Source organism: Lepidothrix coronata, unplaced genomic scaffold (assembly GCF_001604755.1).
Source record: "Lepidothrix coronata isolate B3197 unplaced genomic scaffold, Lepidothrix_coronata-1.0 Scaffold79, whole genome shotgun sequence".
Taxonomy (NCBI): Eukaryota; Metazoa; Chordata; class Aves; order Passeriformes; family Pipridae; genus Lepidothrix; species Lepidothrix coronata.
The window spans coordinates 2,650,291-2,677,691 of NW_016690259.1; the positions used below are offsets into that span (position 1 = coordinate 2,650,291).

Sequence of the window (27,401 nt, forward strand, 5' to 3'; positions counted from 1 at the left end):
CATTGTGTTTGAACTGGTAAGTTGGGAGCAACAGTGTATTTCCTGAATTAGCTTGCCAATTTGCATGTATTATTTCCATGGAGTTTTGAAACTCGCTGTTCTAGCATTTATTGTGGATTATTGCAATGGGATTCCCAAAATGTTGAATTTCTAGTGTGTGGATGACTTTTCTTAGTTAGTTAGGTCTTTTTATTGTTATGTTTTGTAGTGATCTAAATTTTTTTTTGTGGATACTGTTGCAAAATGTTTGCAATGTATGTGGGGATGTATACTTTGATACTTACTGTGTAAGTGTTTCAGCTCCAACTGCATATCCAAAACCTTTTAAAAGGAAATCTCAATGAGCCCCATGGGGCAAAGTAAATTATTACATGTGGTGAACTCTTAAGTCATAGACCAAGGTCATGGCAGTGAGAGTGTATTTCAAAAAGGTTTTATCTGTGCTTGGAAAGCAAATGAAATCTCTCATCATTAACTTTAGAATTATAGTTATAAGAGGATTTTCACTAGAGGTGAAAGATCAAGTTCATGGCGGACATAATGGAGTCTGAAAAGTTATTTCTGAGACATAATACTAGGACATGAAACATTCACTGAGGCTTTCACATTATTGATGGAGAGTTTACAGCCTCTAATCCGGATACTGAAGATCAAAATGGTTCTAATAATTGCTATCCATTGTGGCTTTATTTCAACCTTTTTCAGTGGAGGGAAAAAAACCAGCTCCTTTTTATTTTTTTCTTTTGGTAGTATTGTAAAGAATTCTGGAAGAATTTCCTAGCTTTTCAGCTGTGTCAGTCTGTCATAGTGCACAGGTTACCTTCCTTAGATAAAAACAATAATCCTTCTATGGGAAGATTATTTAATAAACCTGAATGATCTTAATGACTCCATCAAAGCACATGTGCATGCAGTGATATGATCTCTGTCCTTATTTGCTTATAGTTCACCTAAACCAGAAAGAACAAATGTTGAAGGGAAACAGGGCAGAAAAGCGTAAGTAAACCTAAGGTTTTTAGTGACCCAGATTTTTATCCTGTCAGTGGAAATGGATATTCATTTGTCTATTTATTCAGCAGACTTCTGTATTTTGCTAGACTTTGCATATGTATGTGCATGGATTTCGGAGGTACCAACGAGCGGTAGAAACCTGCTCAAGAGGAGAGAGTATGAAACTCCGGGCCTGTGTCTTGGGAATGGTTTTGCAAATATCCCTGCCAATAACAGCACTCACTTGCTCATAGACTTAACAGTGCTCGGTCTATTTGCTTGTAGAAGTGTCGAAATTTGCTGGCTATGTGCTGCATTTAAAAGTAGAGTATTAAACAACCACTGCCAAAAATGAATCCCTTCGTTTTTGTACTTTCACTGTCATGCAGGTTATTACATTTACAGGAAAGTTTCAGCTGTTGCAGTTTTATTTAGAAGAGTCTGTTTAGTCCTGTTTTCCTGCCATTTCGCTTCTGGGTTAAAATTCGAAGTTTTGGTCTTTTGTTCTCTTAAATCCTTCCATCTGCTTTAAGAAGAGGTATTTGTTAAAAGGTGCATTTGTTCCCCAAATTACAACTACAGATAAAAGGTACATATATGTTTTTGGCAAGTGATATTTTAATTTCTTTGAAAATATAAAAAATATAAAGTAATTCTACAGTAAGAAGATTTTATAACTGGAACTACAGGAAGTCAGTCCTAAGAGTGGCTATCAGGTTGTGTTCTACTTAAGTAAAGTACTTTGTTTCAAAATGAATGTGTTTTTCAGAAATCTTATATATATTGAATATATGAAAGGTTTCCTTGAAGTCTTTTAAGATGAGGAAGCCTAAGCTGGGTTGATAACTTACCTGTAATTAGAGAAAAGACAACATTAAAATTGGAGGTAAAATTTCAGTTCTGATCTACGCATTTGTTTTATGTTTCCATTTTAAAACAACATGATCATGCCATTTTAGAAAATATATCCACTTACATTTTTTTTTCTGTGATATTAATGTTGTATATGTTATCTCAAAAGTACTTGCTGTACTTTGATTATCCAAATGGCCCAGAATGTCAGTACTGAGTGAGACTTTCTATATAGGTTATGTTCTCTAAGGTGTATAATACTGTAGTCAATGTCCTTTCTCATACCTTTTCAACCAGCAGTGCAACCTCTTTTGTGCAGTTGTGAGGGATTTCTATTTCTGGGCATAGTCACAAATGTCTGTGACCTATTGATGCTGGGACGTTTCTGCTGTTCGTACCACCCATGTCGATGACTTCTGCATGGCTTGGTTCTCTGCAGTGTGTGATCTGAGACACTCAGAACAATAGATGTTGTTTGTAAGTAGAAAATACACAGAAAAATACACAGCACTGTAAAGTGCTGTCCTCAAATCCCTTCTGAAAATGAGTCACTCCGAGGCATCTCTGCTTCATAAGGGGTCTGCTGTCATGACCCCTTGAGTAACAAATGCATCTGTTGCTACATTTGGTTTTTTGAACCTTCCTGAAACTCCTGGCAGATAAAACTCAGACTTTTATCTCACCTTCTGCAAATAACAACAAAATACCTGCCTTGTAAGCTTGATTTCTTTGTTTTAGTTGATTCCTTAACATATTCTTTTTCAATTTTCTTGAAATTTAGAGTATTGTGTTGAAATTAATTCAGTTTTATAGGTAGCAGTTTCTCTCTTTTACATGTATACAAATTTGGAACAGTAGTCTCTGCACTAGTTCTGTTTTACATAGGAAATCCTAGTTACTTCTTAAGTCAAGTACTTTGTGAGTCTGACAGCTGTGTTCTCTGAGCTATGGTCAGGATTCAGATGTATGTGTTTGTCTTTAGAACATGTAAAATTTTCCTCCTTGTCTTAGCATTATAGTTATGCTTACCACCCTCCCAGTTCTTTTGCCCCCTTGGTATTTTTGCATAATGTAAAGCATTTTGCCCATTGTAAAAATTCTGTCATATCTCTAAGTAATCACACTGACTTTAATTTCCCTTGTCTTTCAAATCGTTAGCCAGTTGTGGTGTGTTCTTTGGCATCTTCCTTTCTAGTATAAAACCACAGTGTAAATCTGTAGTAGTATTTTGTTTCCCTGCCTCCCTGGTCTTAATAGCAGTCAGTGCTCCCAACTTGCAAGAGCTTTTTTTACACAGACAAATCACTTGTCATACTAACTTATCATACACTATCTTGTGAGGTAGATGGCTCATTTAGCAACATTTCCAGCAGGTTACATTGATGATTTCTTTATCAACTTTTGGGTTTTTTTCCTTTAGTTTGTGAGCTGTGGGAGGCAAGAATGTCTTTTCATACTCTAATAATTTTTTTGCAACCCTAATGCAGATCTGCCATACAAGCAAATTTTAAAGAGATTTCCTGTCTTTCAGGCTTCAAGTTCCTTCTAAATTGTGTGATATAAGGCAATGGAAAATTTCATTTTGTCAGGTTATTTCCTCCTGTAGAGCATATTGTAATATGCTGAGACTTTACTCTTAGCCATCTCATTTCTCAGATGTTTTTACAAAACTAGAAATAGTTGAATTCAGTTTTCCTTCTAATTAGTACTTGCCAGCTGCTACCAGCAAAAGAACACCTGTGCTTCTAGTGAGGGTACATGGAAACTTGGGCCTGATTCTTCTTCTTTATCCTGGCATAAATCAAATATTCTTCTGTTGAAATCAAAGCTGTGGACAGGGTCAGTGTAGGTAAGAGTTACAAAGGAAAACTAGGTCTATATGATTTGCAGTAGGTGGATTCCAGAGGTGGTAACTGGTCTTTAGTGGTGTCCTTATGCAAAGGTATGCAGTTGACATAAGTACTAAGTAGATACAGAAAAGGAGAGTACTGCATTTTTGTCCACTGAATTCTCATGGTAATTACTGTCTCTTTGAAAATGTCGTCTTTCTTTCAAATAAATGAAACTGCCTGTAAGTTTAAAATAGAGAAGTAAAAGTAGGTATTGGTATTGTTTGTGCTGTAAATACTTTTAAAGATGAAGCTTTATTTGTGTCATTATCTTGAAGTTAGAGTAGTCGTACTTATCTCTAGGAAGTGTGTTTGTCAGGAAAAATCACTAAGCTTTCCCTGTACTATCTCCTTATGCAGGTATTAGCGGAGTATAAAGTAATTTTATTAGCTGTCAAATTGCTTGATTGCAAGATAAGAAACAGAGCTTTGCTAAGAAACAGAGCTTTGCTCAGAGGAGGAAACATGTAGTTCTTCTGTCTACATTCAGAAGCCTATTTCCTCCAGCTTTCATTGCAGGCAAAGGCAACCTCCAAAACTCAGGAGAATTTAATCAAAGTGGTTTGTGGATGTTTTCTCCTAAGTTTGTTCATACAGACAGAAATAAAATACAGAAATAATATACCTAAATCATGAAGAACTGCATATTATACATACAGTCAGCAGTAAACTATAGAGCTGTACTGTTAAATGATAGATTAAGAAATAGGAAAGAAAACGTAGCAGTTGTATATACAGCCTTTCGTAAATGTATTTTGAAATCGGGAATCCTAGTTAGAATTTAGTACTTGGGCAGAATTAGTGGATCTGCTGTGAGATCAATGCTTGAACTATATGCCATTAAAAATACTATTCATTAACCATTTTTGGTATAGACTGACTGTATGAATTACAGATACTGTTCATGGTAGCGTTGCTAATGTCCAGAATGTCTTTTCCTCTCTCTGTTCCACTGTAATGACAGATAAATGGGAGCCACTCTTTTATTTCCAAATTAGGAGAAGTGTTAACGTGGATTTTGTTTGAAGACCTTTTTTCTCTGGAGTTGGTTTTCCTATTTGATTTGCCTTTGTATGGATATCTTGGCATTCCTGTCATGCTACAGTGCTTTCTGCTCCCAGCTGTTGAGCTTTTGGAGAGCGGCTGTGGGGAGTTTTATTTACTATTAGAAGACCTCACTGGATAGCTGTAATTTCGTAATAGATAGTGCAAGGCAGCATTAGCTACCAATGTTTGGATACCCATAGAACAGAAATCAATACTTTGAGTAAACAGAGGAGTATTTACGTTCTGAAGCATTTGCTTATTTGCTGTTGGAGTCCTGGTGATGGCGAATGGCTTTGAGAATAAGTCTGTAATGCCTGTGTCCAGGATGTAACTGTGATATTAAGATGGTCCTACAAAAATATGCTTTTAGACATGGTGACAAATGTTTGTTAAAATGTGTATTTATATAATTTTTATTTTTCTATCTTTAGTATGTAGAATTTGGGTGAGATTTTTTTTTTGCTTTTTTGACTGCCTATTTTCTGTGTATTTTTGTGAAGTAGGTCCTGTGTGTTCTTTTGTGGAGTATTGTTTGTTGCTGATTTAAAAGAAGGAGGGGGAGAGGTAGGTGTGTGGGATGCACCATTCAAGTTCTATGGCAGGTGAAGACAGAGGGTATTAGGCATCTACAGTACATGAAATACTGAAATTAAAATTCTACTTAGTCTTCATTTTTTTGTTACTTGTATTAATGCCATCTCCACTGATACAATCACATGCTATTTTTTAAACACATTAGTTTGACCTGTTCTGCCTTACAATGCTTTTCTTATTACACTGCAGTCTGGATTGTTCTGCAGTAGACAATGTATTAATAAGTACAATATAAGTTTTTACTGTGATGGTATGGAATACATTGTGACTTATTCTTGTTTCTATTGTGTACAGTGTCATAGCTACTATAGCAGTCACAGAAGTCATCAATTAAACTCCAAGAGGCTGATATCATAGCAAAGCTTTTAAGACAAACATTTTTTGAGCACATGTTGTATATAGAGAGCGCACAAAAGTTTGTTGTCCTGGTGCTGCCAGTATTTTAAAATTTAATTATTTGGACTAATCCACACTCACTCTAACAACAGACCTGATTGGTGAGAATGGAAAGGAAAATTTGCTTGATTCATAGTTGGAAAGAAATTGCATCATGTCTTTCTGAATACCTCTCAAGAATGCTGAATTTTTTACTGTTGATATGATGCAACTAAAGCCAGTGTTGCATGGGTTCTTTTCTTACTGGTTCAGCTGTTACAGTGCATTAGGAAACTGCTAAAATACTTTGGGGTAACTTTTTAGTATTGTTTCTCCCACTGAGAGGGGAATGTTCTGGCTGGAAGAAAGCAGGATAGATGTGGTGTGAGAAATATGAAGTTTAGCATATGATTTTCAAACTGCTTCTGTCTGTAGCACTTGCTAAAGGTTTTCTTTGGGAGCTGGTGTGATATGACAGATTATTTAGAGCTTTGTCCATAGCTTTGTTCTGAACATTTTGAAAATATCCTGAAATGAGGCAAAGTGAAATCATATGGGCCTGCCCTTAGAAAAGCATTAGAATCTGACTTTATTTAGTGTCCATTCTTTTTAGCTTGCTCTTGACAGTGGAAGGGAAGAGAAGGCATGGTGGCTGATTTGGAACAAAAAAGATACCCACACAGAAGTGATTTCTTCCTTATTGCTATGTGCCACCCCTGGATTTTAAAAATTATGCTGCTGGGAGGTATGTGTCTCAGATAATGTTAGTAGTATAGGCATGCTTACTTCCCTCAGAAAAATACATGTGAAATTTTTATTCCTTCCAGGTCTGACTGCTCTGGTTCCTTCTATTGCCAAGTGCAGGCAGTAAGTGGCACAGGGAACATCTGGCATGTAGGAGCTCTGCTGTAGGAAGGATGTAGGAGCATCGGTATAGGACAAGAGCCTTCTGTGGGGCTGCCTGCAGCAGTTCTTGTCCAGCTGCCAGTGGTGCATCTGATGTAACCTATTGGATGGGAGTCTGGTGGATTAGAGGTTGTGGCAAAACCCAGGTAGCCTGTGATGGTGAAAAGGCCTGGCCTTAGAGTTAAACCTTCTTTTCTCCATGTTTACAGCCCATTTGAACCCTCTGGGCTCAGAGCATCATGCCCAGTGTCTGAGCCTGGAGCAGCCAGTCAGGCACCCCACTGAATCTGTTGCATTTGTCAGAGGGTCCTGCTTCAGGGATAACACTGCTGGCAGCTAAACCCTATAGATTACTAAAAAATAGTGTTTGAGGGATAGGAGTAATTTTTGTAGGCTTTTAAAAGCATTGTTTGATCATACAGTGTGTTGGCCTTTCAATAAAATCTTCATTAAATCCACCCATTCATTACAATATCTTTTTTACTTCCGTGTGCCTTTGTCACATGCTCTTTCTTGGATTATCATTCATTAGCTTCTTCAAAGAGATTAACAGTTCCTTAAAAGGGGATCATGTGCATTCTGATGTTCTGTGTGAAAGTGGTGCTCGAGAGCAGAGAAGCTGTGGGATCCCTGTAGAAATTTGAAGACAATTTTGATACTCTAGTCCACTCAAAAATCTGCTGATACTCTAATGTTTTTTCCCTTGCCAGGACCCTCCTTGCCTGGTGTCATTTCTTGAGCTCTCCTGGGATGAGATTAGTCTAAAACAACAAAGTAGCCAGATGTCTGGTTCTGAGAGAGTCCCAGAGGCCAGGGTATAGTAGGCAACAGTAATCGCTGGGGGCTGAAGATCAAAGATACCTGAGAATTACTTATGGGCACATACTGTGTGTCATTCCCATTATTAACAGTCTGAGAAAATTTGTATCCCTAATTAACCCTTTTGTTGGTTAAATTTTTTTGCTAGTACAGTCCTGTCTGTAGTAACTATTTGTTCTTTTTGATACTGTTACATAAGTACACATTAGTTTAAAAAAAAAACCAACACAAAAAAAGGTGCAATATTCTCATAGTAACAAAGTTACGTTGCTCCTTCAGATCCTTTTTATCATGGTCATTTGTAAATGTCAGAAATTAGCATGATTTCTTTTTGTTTACTGTGCCATTCCTTGGGCTGGTGTCATTCCTATCCAGAACTGTGTCAATAAGAATAGTTAACTTTGCAGGGTAGTGGTTTTAGTTCCTTGCTTCCTAATCTAAAAAGAAGTAGTATCTAATTCCAGAGAGGGGATGTCTGCCTATCACTGCTTTTCCTCATATTGCTGTTTCTAATTAAATGCTAATTAATATTTTTAGTGATCGATGCTTTTTTTTCTATTATGCACTCTGTAATAACAAACTAAGATTGGAAGTGCTGACTCCGAATTCGTAAAGTGCTTTAGGAATGAGTGGCTCCTGGAGAGAGAGAAAAACCTGATTGCAGCCTTCTGTGCTTTTTTTTTTTTTTTTTATCCTCAGATGAAAATAGCAATGGTGAGTGGAATATCTGTTTTACTAAATAATAACATTCTGTGCTGCTGTAGTATTGAAGGCTGAACAATTTTCCCTAACTTTTGAATCATATTGGAGATACCTGTGGTTTGTTATGATCACTGTAATTTCACTTTCTTTAACCTAATATAATATTATGTGTGGTAAATACTGCGTGTACATGTTTGAGTGGCAGGGTGAATTTCTGGTCATACTAAATTTATTTGCAGTTTATTGTCTATATTTTAAGTGTTTAACAATTCTAGTGGCATTTTTCAGTGTGTAGTGAGTGAAGAAAAGATCCCTGGAGTGATTTAAAGGATTGAATTGATTTATCTGTTCCAGTCTTGACAATCTCACTTCAGAACATTTTAGTGGAGCAAGAAGCCCCAAAAGCTGACCTGCCTGAAAGTCTTTTGTGTTTTTTACCCTTTCACTTTTGTCACAGGTGTGCCTGCTGTTTGCATCTTCCAGCACAGCCATGACTGCTGCTCTATTGTCCTAATTCCTTTTCAGCTGCACACCTCATCAGTCTTGCTCTACACCCAAAGCTGTGTTTAAAACAAATCAGCATCTAAAGAAATGCGAGGGCAAAGTTTCTGGTGAAGCAGGGTTACTTAACCTATGGCTGTCAGCAGGTATAGCTGATGATCTTCTGAAAATTTTAATGAGAGTCATAATAGTAATAGGATAGAGACAGGTACTGTGCTTCTCAGAGGTGCAAGGGGAGGGAGAGCTGCATAGGAGTGGTTCCCAGGTGGTAGCTGTTTCCATATGGGTGTTGGCATCCTGGACTTTGCATCATTTATTGCCATTCATGTGCCATAATCCAGGCACAAGGACCTCACTGTGACTGCTTGGGAGCCGCATGTTGCTCAAAGCTTCTGCCTGGCTATCCTAACGTGAAGAAAGAAGGTCTTTGTAATGTTTTAATTCTGGTTTGCACAACCCTTGTGGATTGGTTTTTTCCTTCTCATTTGTTCCCTTGGGAGGCATTGCAGCAGTTTTGGTTGTCTGCACTGCTCTCTTGAAGGTCATGGTGAGAACTGAGTGCACATGAAGTTGTGTCTGCAGAGGCCCATATGACCTTCCTTGGAGTTACCTCACACAGGCACCAGAGTGCTTCCCAGGAAGGTGTGGAATCCCTAGCTGAGGCTTTGGGAGAGCCCTACCAGATGGATTTGCAGCATATCTGAAATAGAAATGCCTTTCCCTTCATTCTCTTTTGTTTTCTGCCTTGAGCTCTTGGAAGCCACTCCACAGCTACTGCTGACAAGCAAGAATGTGACATAGTCAGCAAATACTAGATAAGTGTATAAAAGTAGAAGCACTGACATCTTCCTGTGTTTTCAGGATGGTAAAACTCATATATATATATATATATATTTTTTTTTTTTTTATCACTAATACCACCTCTCTAGTTTATGTAAAAAGTGACTGGGTCAGAGGTGATGAAGCAGATTCAAATGCAGTGCAGGAGCAGAGAAAAGCACTGCAGAACTACTTCTCCCTGACAGGTGTCAGCTACTTTTTATGTTGAAAGATGAAGTTATGAGACACTAGTTGTTATTAAACCAGTAACTGGAGCTTGGAACAGGTGAAATTACTGATATCTTCTGCAATTAGGTTGTCCCCCACTTTCTTGTTCATGTAGCACATTTCTGAACCATGAAAAGTCATAAGGACCTAAAAAACAGTTCTTTATTTTGATTTACAGAAAAACATGCTTTAAAGCGATGTGGGTGCTTGAGTAGACTCAGAAATAGGTGTAAATACCTTATACAAGTGTATTGGGTTTCCTCAGAGCTGGAAGTGGATTCTGTGAGAATCCACCTCGACAAAGGTGGATTCTGTGAGAAACTGCTGGAAGTTTCCCCTATGTCTGATGGAGCCAATGCCAGCTGGCTCCAAGATGGACCAACTGCTGGCGAAGGCCAAGCCCATCAGCAGTGGTGGTAGTGCCTCTTGGATAACATATTTAAGGAGAGGGAAAAGTTGCTGCACAACAGGAGCCAGGAGAGAGGAGTGAGAATATGTCAGAGAAAGAGCTCTGCAGACATCCAGGCCAGGGAAGAAGAAGAGGGAGGAGGTACTTCAGGTGCCGGAGCAGAGATTCCTCTGCAGCCCATGAAGACCACGGTGAAGCAGCTGTGCCCCTCACCAGTGAAGGTCCATAGTGGAGCAGAGATCCACCTGCAGCCTGTATAGGACCCCACACCAGAGCAGGTGGATGCCCAAAGGAGGCTGTGACCCCGCGGGAAGCCTGCACTGGAACAGGCTCCTGGCAGGACCTGTGGACTTGTGGAGAGAGGAGCCCACACTGAAGGAGGTTTGATGGCAGGACTTGTGATCCTGTGGGGGACCAACAGTGGAGCAGCCTGTTCCTGAAGTATTGTACCCCATGGAAAGGGACCCATGCTGGAGCAGTTTGTGAAGAACTACAGCCTGTGAGAAGGACTCGTGTTGGATAAGTTCGTGGAAGACTATCTGCTGTAGGAGGAACCCTACACTGGAGGAGGAAAAGAGTATGAGGAAGCAGAGGCAACATGTGATGAACTGGCTGCCCAAGCCCTATTCCTCATCCCCCTGCACCTCTGGTGGGGCAGAGGTAGAGAATTTGGGAGTAAAGTTAAGCCTAGAAAGAAAGGAGGGGTGAGGGGAAGATGTTTTTAAGATTTTTTTTATTTCTTGTTATCCTACTGCAATTTGATTGGTAATAAATTAAATTATCATTTTTCCCCAAGTCAGGTCTGTTTTGCCCGTGGCAGTAATGGATGAGTGATCTCTCTCTGTCCTGATCTCAACCCATCAGTGTTGAGATATTTTCTCTCCCCTGTCCTGCTGAGGAGGGCAGTGATAGAGCAGCTTTGGTGGGACCCTGGCGTCTAGCCAAGGTCAACCCACCATAACAAGCTGAATAAATTTAAGTACATTAAGGCGTTATATTGCATATTAATGAATAATGCTTCATTCTGGGTACTTTATTACAAGAGGGTTTTTATGAATTTGAAATAACTTTTGTGAAGGAAAAAACCATAGGAAGTAAAGAGACTGCCCCCTAGAAATCTCTGGGAACAGTGTTCTTTAGTTAGGGCTAATGGGCATCTAGGGATGACAGGGATGTTCTGCTGGCACAGCTATGTATGGAAGAAAATAGTACTAATGTTCTCCTTTCTGGTATTTAAGAATAAAGCTATAGGAACTGTGCTATGAAAGAGTAAGGGCTCCACAAGCAGTCAGGAAGGGTGAGTGTTGTAAAAGAAAAGAAAATTGTGATTGAATTGAAGGATAAATTATGAAGGAAATTAAAATACATCATCCACATGGATAGTTTGTTACTTCAAGGAAATATGTGGGGGTTTTATGGTGGGTGCTGCCATATGAAATATAATTTGAACAATCTGTATATATTTTTCTCCATACTGCGACTTTTATATTTAGTACTTTCAGAAGTGCTCACTGTTTTAAACAGCCCATCACAACCCAAACTGTATCAGAAGCTTAAGCCACAACTTCCCTTTTACTTACCTGAGCCATTACAATGTTCTGACCTTGGGCTGTGCGAAATCAAAAAAAATTTGACTTAATTGAGTCATAGGTCTGATCGTGTAATGAAATAAATAGAAAAATCTGCATTTCCATTCATGAGTTTATTTCCGGTCACATGTTCCATTCACAACATTGGAATTCATCAGAGGAAGAATTTAACACTGTAGCTTTCTACATGGCAGCATATGGCAATATGTCTGTATGCACAAATCATTCACCACCAACAGCAAAAGCTGCTTGATGACTTGATTATACTCAAGTATAATCTCTCGGTAGAGAATTCTTGCTGTTGAATATCTGTTTTTCCAGCATGCTAGGTACAACTTCTGTTACTTCAATTTGTGGAGTTTTTGACCTATAATTTGGAGAAGAAAGGAATTTAGTTAGAACAAACTAGAAAGTTACAAGTGTTCAAGGGATTTTTTTTTTATGATCTCTTGTAATTAAAAATGTCAGCTTGTTTTCCTTGTTTTTTGATAACCAAAGTCATTTATATTTAGAGGTGTTGAAGGACAAAAGCTGTAGTTAATGTTCAAAGTGCTGTTCAGTTTTATGCCAACAATGATGGTGGAACGATCAGGAGACAGTTGACAAAGCTCTTCCTCTCTAAATTTCAGATCCTAAAAATCTAAATCAACTCATAGTAATATACGAGCTTGTGGTTTTGTAAGTAGACTCTTGACTATATTGAAATATTTTGTAAACTCCCTAGGTTATTCTAGTGTTTTATTGGTGACCTCGTGACCCAGAATAAATTCAGTGCAAGGGGCTTTTAACTGCATCCCCTTCCCAGTTCAGAGGGATGTGATGCTATTAAGTTATCACCGTGGTGGCAGACAAGAATGTCTATGTTGTGAAAATTAATTGCTTGTAAGCAAATGTTTTCAAAATGTGACACAATTTTCATAATGTATACTTTTTGTTACCATTATGGATTTGAGGAATGGTAATAGGCAGAGCTTGTGTAACAATTGCTTTCTCAAATATATTTAAATTCTGTAGCTAATGTTACTTTACGTGTCTTTCTCTGACAGGCCATTGTGACATGGATTACTCTTCTTTGTACTGATAATGTAAAAACCAAGCATTTAAAATAAAATACAGAATTGCTTCTGAATGTTTCCTTCTTTGAGGGGGCTGGATAAATGAAAATTAATGAGGTTAGGGAAATTTTGCTTCACAAAGTGACCACAAGTGATCAAGTAAGTCAGGCTTTGTACAGTCTGTAAAGCATTATTTTAACAAGACTATATTACATTTCTGTTGTGCCTTCCATTGTTAAGGGTAATTAGAGAATATGTATGTTTTAATGAGAATAAAAGTTATATTAGAACCAAAAGCTCTTCTCCTAGTAGTCTTTGAGATTGTCATGTATAATATGAAGAAAATACTGTCTTTTACTGGCAAGTGTGTTTATTATTCTTCTTGTTAAGTACCTGGTACAAGCAGCATCTATACTGTAAATAAAAGGGCTTGTAAGAGAACTGCATTGAAATACACTGTGTAATAAATGTAAGCTTTTTTTTTAAGGACTTAATAGAGAGAACATACAAGTTAGTGTTCTGAGTTGTAGTTTGCTACCGAAAGCATTTGAAATGTGGGAATATTTTTCAGGTATTAAGAAGTGTTTGTTGGGAAGAGTAGTACAATTCTAAGCCTTCTTTAAATTGGACAGTTTCATAGGTCTTGCATCTGAAATCATCATTATAGTATTTCTTTGGAAATATCTAACGTGTGTATTTGTACAGCTGAAACCTTGTCACGGGCTCTGTTCCTTAATCAGTAGCCATGTCCTGTGTGGTGGCAGGCCTTGTATCAAAGACTGTGAAATAGTTTTGCTGCTGAAAATCCTCCAGCATTACAAACTGCAGCAAGAATAAGCAAGCCCACCCTAAACTGGTTTCCTTGGATGGCATGGCACAGAGATAGCAAAGGCACGTGTCTGCCTTTTTGGTTTTTTCCTGCTCCTTTCAGGGAAGAATCCAGAGGATAAGTAGGACTGAAAGTTGCACCTGGAGAGTAGTACTTTGTATTTGAAATCTTGTTTCAAGGCCTGGATCCTGCCGGAAGCAGCAGTAGGTCCTGTTACAAATCCTAGACTTTCCAGAAGTTAAAAGGCAGGGAGCAAGTCTGCTGGAAACGACACGGCAAGGCAAGTTCCAGTAGTAAATAAGGATGTGCAGCAGGTGCGTTAAGCAGACATGGAAAACGAATGTGTGTCCTTTGTGGGAAGGTAATTGGGCATGGGGGCTTGGCAGGAGCTGGATCGGCTGAGGTGGAGCGGCTGCCACAGGTTGATGGGCAGGTGATCCGGCAGCCTCCGCCCCGGCGGCACAGGAGGGCTGCCTAATATGCTGTGTGCCCTAAGGGCCTGGGGGAACACAGTTGGATTATTATGTTAATGCCTGAGCCTGCTGCCCTCTTCCTATCCCAGCTGGGCTCCCTGTTGTTAGGAACTGCTTTGCTCTGACAGTGGAGTAATATACTTCATGATTGAAAGGCCAAAGGGGCTCGCAAGAAAAAAGAGCAGGCCTGCACAGATATGTAAATGAAGGGGGGAAGGCTGTAGGAGGGTTTGTGTGTAGGTGTGGGTAGAAAGTTTATTAGGAAATGAGTAATATAAATCTGCTAATTGAATTGTTATTTACAAGTCCCATTTCCTGATTTGTTTCTTTGTGCATTACCCCCCTCTAATGCTGATGTACAGTGAATTCGAAGTGCTTACCAAAGCAGGCACTTAGGTTGATTTATTTCAAACAGAGGTGCTATAATACACTGGTACCAGTGTACAATGCTGACAATGGTGTATTTTTCAGGACTTTGATTACTGTTTCATGCTCTGCCACTATATTGCTACACTACAGCTTATAGCGGTGATATGATTCTTTTATATATTGTAGATAAGTGTATCACTGTGAATTTTGTTGATACTTCTACAAGAGAGATACAGATTACAAGAATATATTTGTTATGGTGTTAGAGCAAATTGAACTTTGATTCAACGAGATGATGGCGACGTTGTGATATTTTTCTGAGGTCTTTCCTGCAGTAGAATTGGCTAAACAGAGACTGGGTTTTAGAATGAATGTATGTGAGAGATGAAAATCTGTTCCATAAACAGGTATGGGGGTTTTTGATGTTTGCTGGGTTGTTTTTTTCTTTTTGATGATGATATGACCTGATATACTGAGTCTTTCTCTGCCTTTTATCAAGCTTCTATTAGTGGCAAAACTTGACTCGAAATACCAGCCAGACGTGATTTGTAACATGCTTATTTGTCTATTTTACACCCCAAAGTACTGATCACAGACTAGTCAAAGAAATTGCTGTTAACCTAAATTAAACTTTTTTAAAGTGAGAGCTGTTTTTACAAAATGCAGCTAATGTGTCAGATATAAAGTTGTTTGATAGGTGATGTGCTTGTGCATTAGCTGGTACTTGCTTTTTGTTGAAGATGTAATTTCTGATTGCTTCTAGTGTTTGAGGTGATTTTTTCTCCTCTTCCCATGTTTGCATATCCCAATTCTGCTCCTTACCTTCATGTTCACATTATTGCTACTCTGTATTGCTATTAAGAAGGTATGTCTCTCTTGGCATCAGTACCTCCTGCTGTGCAGCAAATTTGGCATCTCTCGCACTTTTGACCTGGCAGTCGTGAATGCACTTCTTACACAGTATTGTCCACTTCTGTATCATAGGGCATCTTATGTTACTGAAGTACTACGTGGTGAAAACAACTCTGGGTCTTGATTGCTTCTGCACACTTAATTTGGTCTGACTGTGCAGATACAAGATGTTCTGGGCATGGCAGAGACAATTTTGCTTCTATAACCCTTGCCTTGTTGGGTGCCCATGGTGAATAACCATCACAGCACGGGCAGCAGCAGTGTCTGCGTTCTGCTGGAGCCTTTGTACCTCAAACAAAATTATTGATTTCTTTGTCAGGTTCTCCTTGAAGTTCTTTGTGGGCAAATCAGAACATGTTGTCCTTATCTTGACAGTTTATCAGTAAGGTGAGAAGACAGTTTGAACCACAAAATGCTGGAAAACAGGTGCATTGTTATAAAGTAAGTGCTTTCTTGTTGAAGGAATGCTTTTTCAAACATTTCATTTTTATTTTTCTTTCACTTAGTATATCTGCACATATTCTTTAGTAACTGCTTTAGGAGTGGGAAACTTGGGCTACAAACTATTTCAAATTGGGAAAGCTTCCATTTTCTTTTTTTTATTCTCCCTGAATATGCAATTTGTAGAAGTGTTTCCACTTTCTCTCAGGAAAATCTGTATGTAAACATTTTGTTTCAGGTCAGGTTAACCTGGGTCAGTTTTGCAAACAAATAATTTTCACTCAGTCCACAGTTTTCAGTGTAACTTAGGTGCTCCCTGGCTGTATCTCCTCAATGCATTGTAAGAGTTTAATAACAGTGCTGCATTGTGGACCAGCTGAAAAGCTTTGTGTGGCAACAATCACATCTTCTGCAAGGCATGGGAGAAATTCAGCTGAAAGCAGCAAAATACCAAGATGAAATGGTTAAAAAAAGAAAATTTCAAACATGAGGTGAAAAGTGGTGATTCTAGAGGCAGGGACAACTTAGGTTTAAAGCAGACGTTTCAATACTGGCATATCCCTTATGCTGGGTATTCCAATTTCCAGCCAACTATGGATGCCAATGAAAAGGTCAGTGTACAGTGCCACAAAGTACACGGTTGACGTGAACAGCAAGTTTGTGACTTTTGGTGGTAAAATAAGCTAATAAGCTTGTGCATTTTGTGGTCTAACAGCCAGCACAGCTTTTGGTGAGCGTGAATAGAATTCTGCACATGAAACCTATAGGTTTTAATGTTTTCTCTGCACCTTTTCTTTAGAGAAGTAATGGCTATATAGCATTCTGCCCCATTAGAATAAAGTAAATTACTTCAAGGAAGTAATAAAAATACCTTGAGTTGCTATATATTTTATATATTTGTTTACATAATAAATATATACATATATGAATGAAAATTCCAAAGAACAGTTTCAGCATTTTTGTAGTTCATGATGTACTCCTGCAGATGGCCAAATGGCTGTGAAACCAAGTCCCTAGACTTGATTGGCATTAATCCTTGCACTGTATAGAGGACTAGCCTCCTCCATCCTACCCCCTTTGGGGATCCACTTGGAAAATGGGGACAACTAACTGATTAGAATTTAGAGATGTTTGGGGCATGTTTCAAAAGAAGGGTGGTGGTAAATACTGACATTGTAATTAATTTGTTTTCAGAGGAAGAAAGCTTGGACCTTCAGTTGTTACTCATCCACTGCTGAATTCCTTAGGCATATTTTAGGGATATGTAATATATAAAGATGCACATTTAGGCACTTTCTCACTCTGTGTATGTGTAAGTTCCGGTTATATGAATTGCTAATATGGAGGATGAAAGTAAGTGAGCAGCATTTGAAAGAATGCAGTTGCATGCATCAAGATTGTTCCTTTTTCACCTTCAGGCGGTGGCTGTTATGCTGGTCTCTTTCATATAGTGTATAACTTTTCTTTCACTCCTCTTTCTACCTCTGCCACAATATTGCAGCGTGCAGAGATTTGCCTGGGCTCATAAAAAGGGAATTTCCAGTACCATATAATACTGGCTTAATGTAAAGCCTAATCTTTGGGCTAGGTTAAAAAAAAAAAGAGATTAAAAAAAAAAGAGAAAAGAAATTGTTCTTCTTTGAGATATGGACAGGGATGTGTTGATGAGATAAAATCTCCTTATCTTTTCACTGTGACCTGTGATTCTGACATGAGCTCCAGAGCTAATTTTTATTTTACAAATGCTTGAGCTAGGCTTCCCACGCACCTGGCTTGCACTACTGTTACACTTCCCATCTCCTGGCATTGCACAACAAATGGTGAAGATGTTACCAGTGGCAGTTGTGACAGTGACTTTCATAACAATGCTACTCTGAGCTGGTTTTGATGGCAGAGCAGTTAAAATGTCTGGTTCTGCTGCTAACTGCCCAGAAAGCAATATGACAGTGGGATATTTATAGAAAAATACTGGTGCAGGCACAGCCTTACAGTTAATGCAAAGGGCACCTTTTAAAAAGTGGCCTTGTGCTTTCATTTCACTTCAACAGGGAAGTAATACTCTTTGGAGTTGTGGGATGCATTGTTTAACTAGACCTCTAATCATGTTATGGATGATGTGTCTCCAGGAGAATCAGGGGACAAGACCTTTAAGTGTTTTTATCACAGCTTAAGATCTCAGAAAATGTGAACTTAAATAAAAGTATGTTTGGGAGGTTGTTATTGCTCTGTATCCTTTTGAGGATACCTTCCACAGTAATTTTTTTTTTTTTTTTGAGAGAGAAAGTCACTTACAGTTATGAAGTGTTTGACCATAAGAGAGGAACAAGTTGGCAGTACTTGTATAGCACCATTCAGCTGAGCCTCCTTTATTAAATCATTGTTCAGCAGTCCATTTGTTCTGGTGCAAGAGCCAGTGTCTTCACTGCTGAGGTAATAAACCTGGAGTCTCTAAGACATCCATGATGTCCATGAGGTTTGTGGGTAGTTTTCCTACCAAAGTGTCAGTGTCTGGTTAGATTCTTTCCTTTTTGTCCTCTAATCACGTTCCACAACCCAAATGAATGGCTTGCTGAGGCTTGTACTTTAGAATATGTAGGTAGAAGGGGGAATTTACCTTGTTTTCCCCTATTTAGGAAAATGGTGGATATCGACTTCACATTTGGGGAAAAATACAAAAATTTTGGCTGTATGCCTTCCCAGGAGCTCAGAGATTTCTGGCATGTCAGAACTATATGAATTCTGTGGAGGAGTAGGTCTGATGCTGGAGCATGGTTTTTATGTGCATATGTACCGGTATGAGAAAGCATGTGTTGTATCAAGTCTGCCAGCTTTAAATTGCTGCTTGTGAGAATGTTTACGCTGGCACTGGGCACTAATCTTAATGTTTGCATTTATAATTTTTAAGTAGAGGAGAAAAAAGAGGAACTGAATCTGTTTATTCATGCTGGTATTCAAAAGTGCACTGTAGATGCTCAGGTTGCTGAGCTATGGGGGTGTGTGATGTTAGAACCAACAGTGGAAGGCACTGTGTCTTGTGAGTGTGATTTTGTGTTTTTGTACTGCAGCTGATGGGGGGACAGGAACATCAGCTTCAGGGTACTGCTGGGCTTGGGGTATGGCTGGTGAAGGACTGTCAAGGACAAGGACAAGGTGAGAGTATTGGTGGCTGTCTCTGCTTACAGCCCTTCTCATCATCAAAAGGAAATGGACCGTGGTTGATTGAAAAAAGTCATCTCTTTTCCCCTTGGCATCCTGCAGGAATAAAAGAGAGTTTGCAAAATGTGTGTTGCCTACATTTGTGTTTCCGAATACAGCCTAGATAGGCCTTTACCCCTTCTAAGTCTTTTGAGCATTGCACAAGTTTTGTATGCTACACAGCCACATAAGCGTCTGGTATGGGTAGATCTGTGCCATTTAGGATAAAGCAAAGAAACTATGAACAAAAGCAACAGCACTGAACAGCTGGTGATCTGGGCTAGTCAGGCATAGTGCATTGTGTGCCATGAATCACCTCGTCTCTTCTGTACCTGAGACCAAATCTTGGTTCTTTCAATGTGAAAATGGACATTCCAACACTTGAAAGAGGTTCTTTCTTCTTGGCTTCGTTCTTGTGATCTTTCTGATACCGATAACAAAGACTTTTGTTTTCATTCAGCTCAGTTATATAAGTAATTTCAAGTAAAATGATCCAGCCATACAAAGCAACAAAGTGTTGCTTTCCAACCTTTGTTCAACATGCATTTTCTGTTACTAATCTCTGTATTAGTATTGGTGGAAATTTGTAGCGACACATAAATGTTCCTGAGATCTGAATGACTCATCTTTTCCATTTGAATTGTTAGCAAATGTTTGCATTCTAGTTTTACTCTCTGGAAAAAAATAATGAGTGTGTATACTTTCCTAGTTCTTAGTCTTCATCTCCTACTGCCTCTGAGTGAGAAATACCATGCTGACACTCCAGAATTCCCTGGAGTTATTCCAGTTGCTCTCAGTAGAGAGAAGGTACCATTTCTGACCAAAGGAAGGCAAGCCAGGGTAGTTTTCTTTCTTTGTCTCAATATTGCTGACACTGTCGGTGAAACAGAGAAATCCTTCAATGGAAAGCACCACTAAATAAACTGAGTAAGTGTGTTCAAAAAGCTTTCCTTTTGACATCCCCTTGATAGATGTTTTTGTATTTATGAATATTATTACCAACAGGCAGTGACAGGTATGAGGAACTACAAAAATGGGGTAGTGAAAGGCTGATTTTCAACAGAAAGAACTTGGCTAGTAAGGCGTAGGAGGCAATAACTCTCTGCCAGTGGAGCCCCCAGCTTGTTTCCATGCACTGCTTGTGTCAGATTTCTGTTCCTGGCTGAACCAGCATGAACTTCTACTCAGGCCGTGGCAACATCTGCCAGCCCGGAACAAATCCGTAGCGTGCGCAGCTTTGGGTGGCTCAACGAGCGTTTTAGAGGGCATCATTCTCTGGATGATGTTCCCCTGCTGAAATGCAAACAATGTATTAGTTATTCTGTTTTTATCTTCTGGTGCCTTTTCTGTGCCATTTCCATAAAACTGATGGTTATTGAACATGGTTGAAATACAGAAATGTTTTCGTTTTGTCAGCACAGCTCTAGAGGTGAGTTGGGAATTAGGTGATATCATTTTCCCAGTCAACAAATTGTGTTGGGCCACGGGTGACATGGTAATGGATAAAATCATAATCCCCTCCATGCTTTGATCATTTTTTTTTGTTGGTGTTTTGGAAGTTCCTTGGTTGGTGGGTGTAGGTTTTTTGTGTGTGTGGTGTGGATTTTGTCATAGTTTTGTTTTTTAAGAGGATAAGGTTATTTACATTTGTGTACCGCTAAAATAAGTCACTATTTTTATAAGAGACTTTCTGAACATCAGCTTACGGTTTTTTTTATAAAATTTATTTGGAGTCAAAATTCAGTTGTTATCAAAATCTGGGAGTTTTTGGTTGTTTTGTGGGGTTTTTCTTGGTTTTGTTGGGTTTTGGAGGGATTGGGTTTTTGTGGTTTTGGTTTGGGATGTGTGTGATTGGTCGTTGGTTTAGGGTTTTTTTGGTGGGTTTGTGTTTTTTTTCTTTTTTGGTTTGGTTTGATTTGTTTTAAATGAAATACCACTGTGGAGGTGCCCTATCACATATACACATGGGCCAGATTCATGTGTAAGATGCATACTTCAACTTCTACTGAATTCAATAAGGAGCGTATATACATCTCCAAGAGTCAAAAGTAGACCCTATTTGTTTCTCAAAGATGATGTTGGATTGTTAAAAAGGCATGTGCTTTGCCTTTGAGGGGACAATTGGGCAGCTAGAGATTTTGTTGAGCAGTTAACACTGCCTCTTTCATTTTTGCCATGCTGTAGCAGGATTTTTATATGCATTTTAACAGTTATTTAAGAGTCCCCATATGCTTAGAAAGGAATCTGAATATATGTGCCTTTTTTAAAGCTGCATCATAACTAGGTTATTCCATCAATACAGTGGAATGACTGGGAGCTGCAGTTGGAACAATATGTAAAAATACAGCTTGTAAAAGATTTCCTTTATTAACTGTCATCATCCACAGAATATATGTTCAAATAAACGTTGTGTAATAACTAAATTTGAGATTAATAGGCCCCTTAAGAAACAGCGAAGTCATTCAGGATAGTCAGTGAAAAATAGCCTGTAAGACTGTAACATGCACATATTGTCCTGCTTACATGCTCTCTCTGGTGTCATTCCCATTTATCAATGTCGGCAGGCTCTGTTCTCATTAAAACACTCTTGCACAAAAGCAACTTAATTTTCTTAAGAGAAGAGGACACCTGATTCAATTTAGTGCTCGAAACCAGGAACTTGAATATATATATATTTTTTTCCCTGTCTGAACTCAGATGAATAGTTATGAACAGCAACACAGATTAAACCTTATTAGGTATATTTATATTCTGTTTGCAGTAACAGTGCTGTGGCAAATAGCTTTCTACAGAGCTGTAACATCTTATTATTGGAAACAGCAGTTAAGACATGAGCTGTGGTAACACTCACACGAGATTTTTTTTAAATAGGAGATTGAAGGAGTTGTTTAAAGGGACTCTGCCAACTCATTCAAGCTACTGCTGATGTCCTGCCTTCTTCCACCTTCTTGAACTACACTGATCTCTTTGGGTAGATAAAATTTCTGTTTCTGTACAGTTCAGTCAAACCATTTCCATCTTTTCTTTAGGTTTGTTCTTGCTTTTCTTTCTTGCTTTTCTTTCTTGCTTTTCTTTCTTGCTTTTCTTTCTTGCTTTTCTTTCTTGCTTTTCTTTCTTGCTTTTCTTTCTTCTCCCTGTCAAATATGAGAAGTAGTTGCATTAAATTTTACAATAATTAGCTTCATTACTCTGCCTCTTTGGCCTTGGCCCTGAAATAACTTTTCCACAGAGCAGGGAGCATTCAGGGCCAAATAGACCCTACTGTCCATAGCATGTGCTCCCCCAACCATGGGGTTCCTGGGGGCAAGTGTAGGGACAGTTGTCTCCCTAAAGGCTGCCAGGTGACACTCTAGAACCAAATGTTTTAGTGGTAAAACAATATATACATATTGGCAAAAAAGTCTTTTACTTCTTTTAATATGGTCCACATACAAAGCTATGAGGGAGGCACTGTCGTTTCTCTGTACTCTGCAGCAGAGGAAATTCCAGTTGAGTATCAACTCAACAATTTCATTCAAATCCTGCTGATAATGATAAAATGTTGGGGTTTGACCCAGGTATTCCAAATGCTGCCAGTATATATTTTCTTTAAAGTAGTCAGGCTGCGTTATTATCAAAAGATATTCTAGTCTAATAAATTCCAAGATACTTCCATTTGATACTAAAATAAAAGGCAAAGGAACAGAGTTCAGAATGTATTCTGTATTTAATGCTATCAAAACCTAGACATGCTTGTTTGATTTGCTGTCCAGTCACATGTGTGTACTTCTGCTGCATTTGGGTACACAGCTGAGGGGAAGTGCTCAGCTTCTTGGTTGTGGCTTTGCCTTTTTTTCATCTCTTCCTGGCCGTTGTTGCTGTGGGGACTGTCTTGGATCTTTTTGCTGTCACTGTTACAAATCTTAACGGTGTTTTCCATACATATGTATTCCAGGATAAGATGAGAGAGAGGGCTGAAGCTTTGTGTTAGACTTGGGTGTGAGAGAAGGAAAGTTGCTGCCAGGTACTGCCAGATAAGTGTCCTTCAGAGGTGGCCTGGTCACTTCCTACTTGGAAGTGCTCCAGGAAGTGCCAGCCAGTCCTTTCTGGAAATAGACACCATGAGAATGTGTAGGTGGCACTGGGCTTGAGAAAACAGAGTTGGCTGAAATTGTACCTGCCTAATGATAAGTAAGTTTGTTGTTTAGTGGAGCTAGTTGTGTACTACTGTGAGCTCAAGTGGGGCTGTATATGCTCTTCTGCACTTGCCCTGTTAGGAATACTGGCACTGACTCACAGCCAAGCCTCTGAGTTGATAAAAACTTGAATAATTTGTCGAGTTATTAGTACTGCTGCTTTTGAATGCAATCTGACCTTACATTTCAATACATGGCTGTGCATTTACCTTTTGAAAGGATCTTGCTATTGATTTTGTAAAGAACTCTCCCTCTTATTAGTGGTAACTGCAGTGAATGGTTTGCAAACATATGCAAATCTGAACTTGGAGTATTATAAAGACACGTAAATGTTTTCATGTTTCATTGTTTCATTTAAGCAGACTGCAAATAACCTGATATCTGTTGAAGCACAAAAAGAGCAAACACTAAAAAAAAAGTTGTACAATAATAGTGACTAATAAATGTTTCAAATAGAAAATTAAGAGCTTGGCTGTATCATGTGTCAGCATTAATGTTTACTTGTATCATCCCTCTAAGGATTTTAGAGTGCTTTTTAAGGAGTGAATTAATTTTGACAATGCCCTGTGAGGTATGTATCCCTCTTGATAGAAGGGAGTTGGAAGCACAAAAGTGTTTAAATTCTACAGGGTCATGCTACTAGGTATGTTTAATTACAAATTGGAGCAGTTGATTCAGTTTACTGCCAGTTTGTTTAAGCTGAACCAGAATCACAGATATAAGCCCCAGGTTTGTGATTATGAGAAAAATTTACTTCTAAGTTTATTTTGCAGGGGAAATGTTCATAAAGAGAACTGCAGATAGAGTAAATGACATGTGTAAGTCCTCCCTCACTGAGCCAAATAAATGGCTATAGCTTATTTTGCAGTCTTCCTGATTTTTTTTTCTTTTCTTTTGCCTGTAATGAGCACTTAATCATCTGCTATGGATAATTTCTGACACTTTAGAGAAAAGGAATTAGAAATTGCAAACTAGTTTACCCCTGAACCAGTCATGAACTTTTGCACATGACTGGCTGAATAACTGAAGCATAAAATTTGTCTTAGTATGTGTTACATGCTTGAGAATACTTAAAAATTCCAGAAATATTCTAGATGGATCAGGAAGGAAGAAAGAAAAAGGTTGATGATGGCCAAAATATCACCATGTAGTATCACCACTGTAGAACCGCCTAGTATCTCTCCTTTACACCTTTCTAGGTACAGAATTTCTCCTGGAAGTGGAATTGCAGCCTGTTTTAAGTAAAAAAAAGTCATCTCTCTAGATGTATCTCAAATCAGGATTGGTAGCCATGCTCTAGGTTTGTGTGGATGATTGTAATATGTCTCTGCCTTGCTACATGAAAGTATCAGCGCACAGCTTCAAATACAGGTAGAAAATCCTGATTTAATTCACACTTGTTGAAGAATTGTTGTTTAAACTACTCACTCTTCCTTAAAGCTATGATCTCTGGCAAGAGAAGCTGTTTGGACTTGTGCCTCTTTTTTTTTATGTTCAAAAAAGAAATGCTGATGAGAAAGAAGTGTTAAAATATGTTACTGTAGTTTACAACTGTCAACTATGATGTTTTATTTAGCTGTATCTATTCAGATGCTCCCTCCGCAACATGGAGTGCCATATGCCATTGTCCCTGTCAGTAAGCAAGTCAGCGAAGGTTTCCCAGTCTGCATTTGTTTTTGTATTTGGGCCACTGAGGAGCCGTGGTCCAGTGCCATCTTTTATTGATAGGGCCAGCAGAGGAGGAATCTAATGAAATTATCAAAGCTTTGAATTAATTATGAACTTGAATAAGAAGGCTAAGCTCTCTAGAGCCAAGGATCTCATTACCCATTCATTTTCATTGCATCCTCTTATGGAGCAGAAGGCAGGTTCAGCTACGGCTCCTACCCTGATTTTGGACTTTATTCAAACTTGCTAAACTCACTAGCATCCACTTGTTATTAATCTGTGGCTGGAAGTGTCCAGGGTGATTAATTTGACTCTGCTCTAAGTCAGCACGTAAATGGTACATTTCCCTCCTCCCTTTCCTCTTATCTTTGCTATGTGGCTTTTCATCATCAGACTGGCTGCCATACAAGAGTTTCTGTTCTTTCTTGGTAATTGGGGAAAGCTATGCAAGACTCAAGTTTTAACTTCCTGGAATTTAATGAATTCATATTAAGAAATAATACTGCTACCATATATTTCCTGGATATTTAGGTAAGCACAAACACTTATAAAGTCAGTATCAAAATTGTTTATTTTCTTATTTTAAAAGACTATGGTGTTAAAAAGTAGTAACATTTTGGCCTCAGAAATATGGGGTCATTGTGGTTGTGGGTTTTTTTGTTGGGTTTTTTGGTGTTTCTATTTTAAATTTGTCGGTCAAAGTACAAAAACTTCTCTATCTCTGTGAATACTTTAATGATGAACTATTAAATTAGTTTGTTTGCCTCATTAAGATTGTTAAAAGTGTATGAAAATGCAGCATTTTAGTTAAATCAGATTATGCTTATTTCAATTAATACGTCAATATATAAAAATGTTCCTGGCAAATTAGAGCAAAAGCAGTGAGACCAAGCTTCTCTGTAATATTCTTAGTTCTTGTGGATATTCCTCTTCAGTCTATCGGCAAGGGTTTTCTTCTCCTCCTGCTTTTGTCCATTTCAGCACATTATTTATGAATGCGTAAACTAGAACCTATCAGTCTTCATAAGTTACAGGCCACTGGCAATTTTTTAAGCAGTGGCTAACTGCCTAATGGTCTCTGTGTGTGTGTATTTGGAGAATCTGATAGCTTGTTGGGCGGGGGAATAACATTTTGTTCTTGTACTCTAGCTATTTTACCATTGGTGATATTTATCTTTTTTTTTTATTCTTCAGGCAGCTGCTATATTTAATTCCGCTTTTGGAAGTTTTTTGGTAAGTAATACAGTATTCACAGAAGTGCTTTAATAGTCTTATTTTTAACAGTATTATTGGTATGTTTGTATTTTTCACATGGTTGTTGGTGGAATTCTACCATTCAAATGGCAAAAAAAATTTGAAACATCTTTCGGTTTATGTCACCGTGCCATTAAATACAGATATTACAATTTCTTTTCTTGCGAAAAGTAGTGAATAAATTGTCTCTGCTCATGGTAAATTAATAATGTGTAAACACATCTTAATTTTCTCCTTAATGGGTTAACAGTATCTATTATTATGCAGATGTTTCAGACATGGGCATCAATATATTGATTTTTCTAATAAGGCCCATCAAATACTCATTATTTTCTATCAAGAGGCCATGGATTTTGAAAAGAAAACATGACCCAGCTGATCAGAGAGAAGATGCTAATTTACTCAGTGACTTGTCATTTGTTTAGCATATTTTACTGTCAGTGGAGCTACTCAGTGTCTCTGAGGAACACACTAAAATAGCTGGATATGGAGAAGCAATCAATCCAGCTGGAAGTATAACTGTTTCTTTAAAAAGCAAAAGCAGTATTTGCGGTCCTCATGGTCTACAAACATTTGGGAAGGACACTGTAAAGAACACTAAATGTATCTATGAAGAAAGAAAGAATAGATTTCTTTTATTGATGTGTTGTTTAGAGAGATACTCATGAATATTAAATAAAAAATTATTTTATATGTTGGCAAGCTACTAGGACTGATTTTTTTTATTTATTTAGGCAGCTAATAATTGAATTTGTTCTTATTTACTAAAATTTACACATTTAGAAGTGTCTGTTTGGGATTCCAGTCTTGTGTCCCCAGAAGGAGGATTGTGATGTATAAAATGAATAATGACAAAAGAATTCAAATTAGGAAATGAAAATCAAAACTGCAGGTACAAAATAACTAATTTTTTTTTTTAATGAAAAGCTGGCATTTAGGATTTTAAGTATGAAAAGCTCTACTGCCAAGAGAGAAAGTCACGTGGCATTTTGAAGTTATTGTACTGCTGCCTTTTTGAGGAACCAGGTTAAAGTTAGGAGGGTGGATGTAAGTTTTTTTTGGTATAGGTGACCACTCACATTTTTAAAATATCAATTCCCAAGTACTTGTCCTTTTTGTCACCTATAATCTCCTCCTCCAGTGGGAAGAAGGCTTTTTCTGCCTGAAACTGTGGAATCCCAGTGTTGGAGCAGCTCTTGAGTCTGTGTGTGTGCGTGATATTTTCCCTCGTTGCTTGGCATGAGCTCCAGTTTCTCTGCTGTCCTTGGCTTTCAGTTCAAGAGGTTTGCGTGAATACCCAAAGGCTCAGT

The 27,401-nt window shown here is 38.3% G+C and overlaps 1 protein-coding gene across 5 annotated transcripts in view; it reads left to right on the forward strand.

The window, feature by feature from the left end:
* SLC10A7 (solute carrier family 10 member 7) overlaps positions 1-27,401 on the forward strand; it is a 148,054-nt gene that overhangs the window by 23,430 nt on the left and 97,223 nt on the right. For 4 of the 5 annotated variants that reach the window (XR_001875675.1, XM_017820144.1, XM_017820145.1 and 1 more), the window contains one exon: positions 26,032-26,070. Coding sequence is in view for 3 of the 5 variants with exons in the window: in XM_017820144.1 (XP_017675633.1) it covers positions 26,032-26,070 (39 nt within the window). In the remaining 2 variants the exon portion in view is untranslated. Of the gene's footprint in view, positions 1-18,075; positions 18,230-26,031; positions 26,071-27,401 lie in introns of all 5 variants that reach the window. The other variant, XR_001875676.1, reaches the window with a different exon arrangement.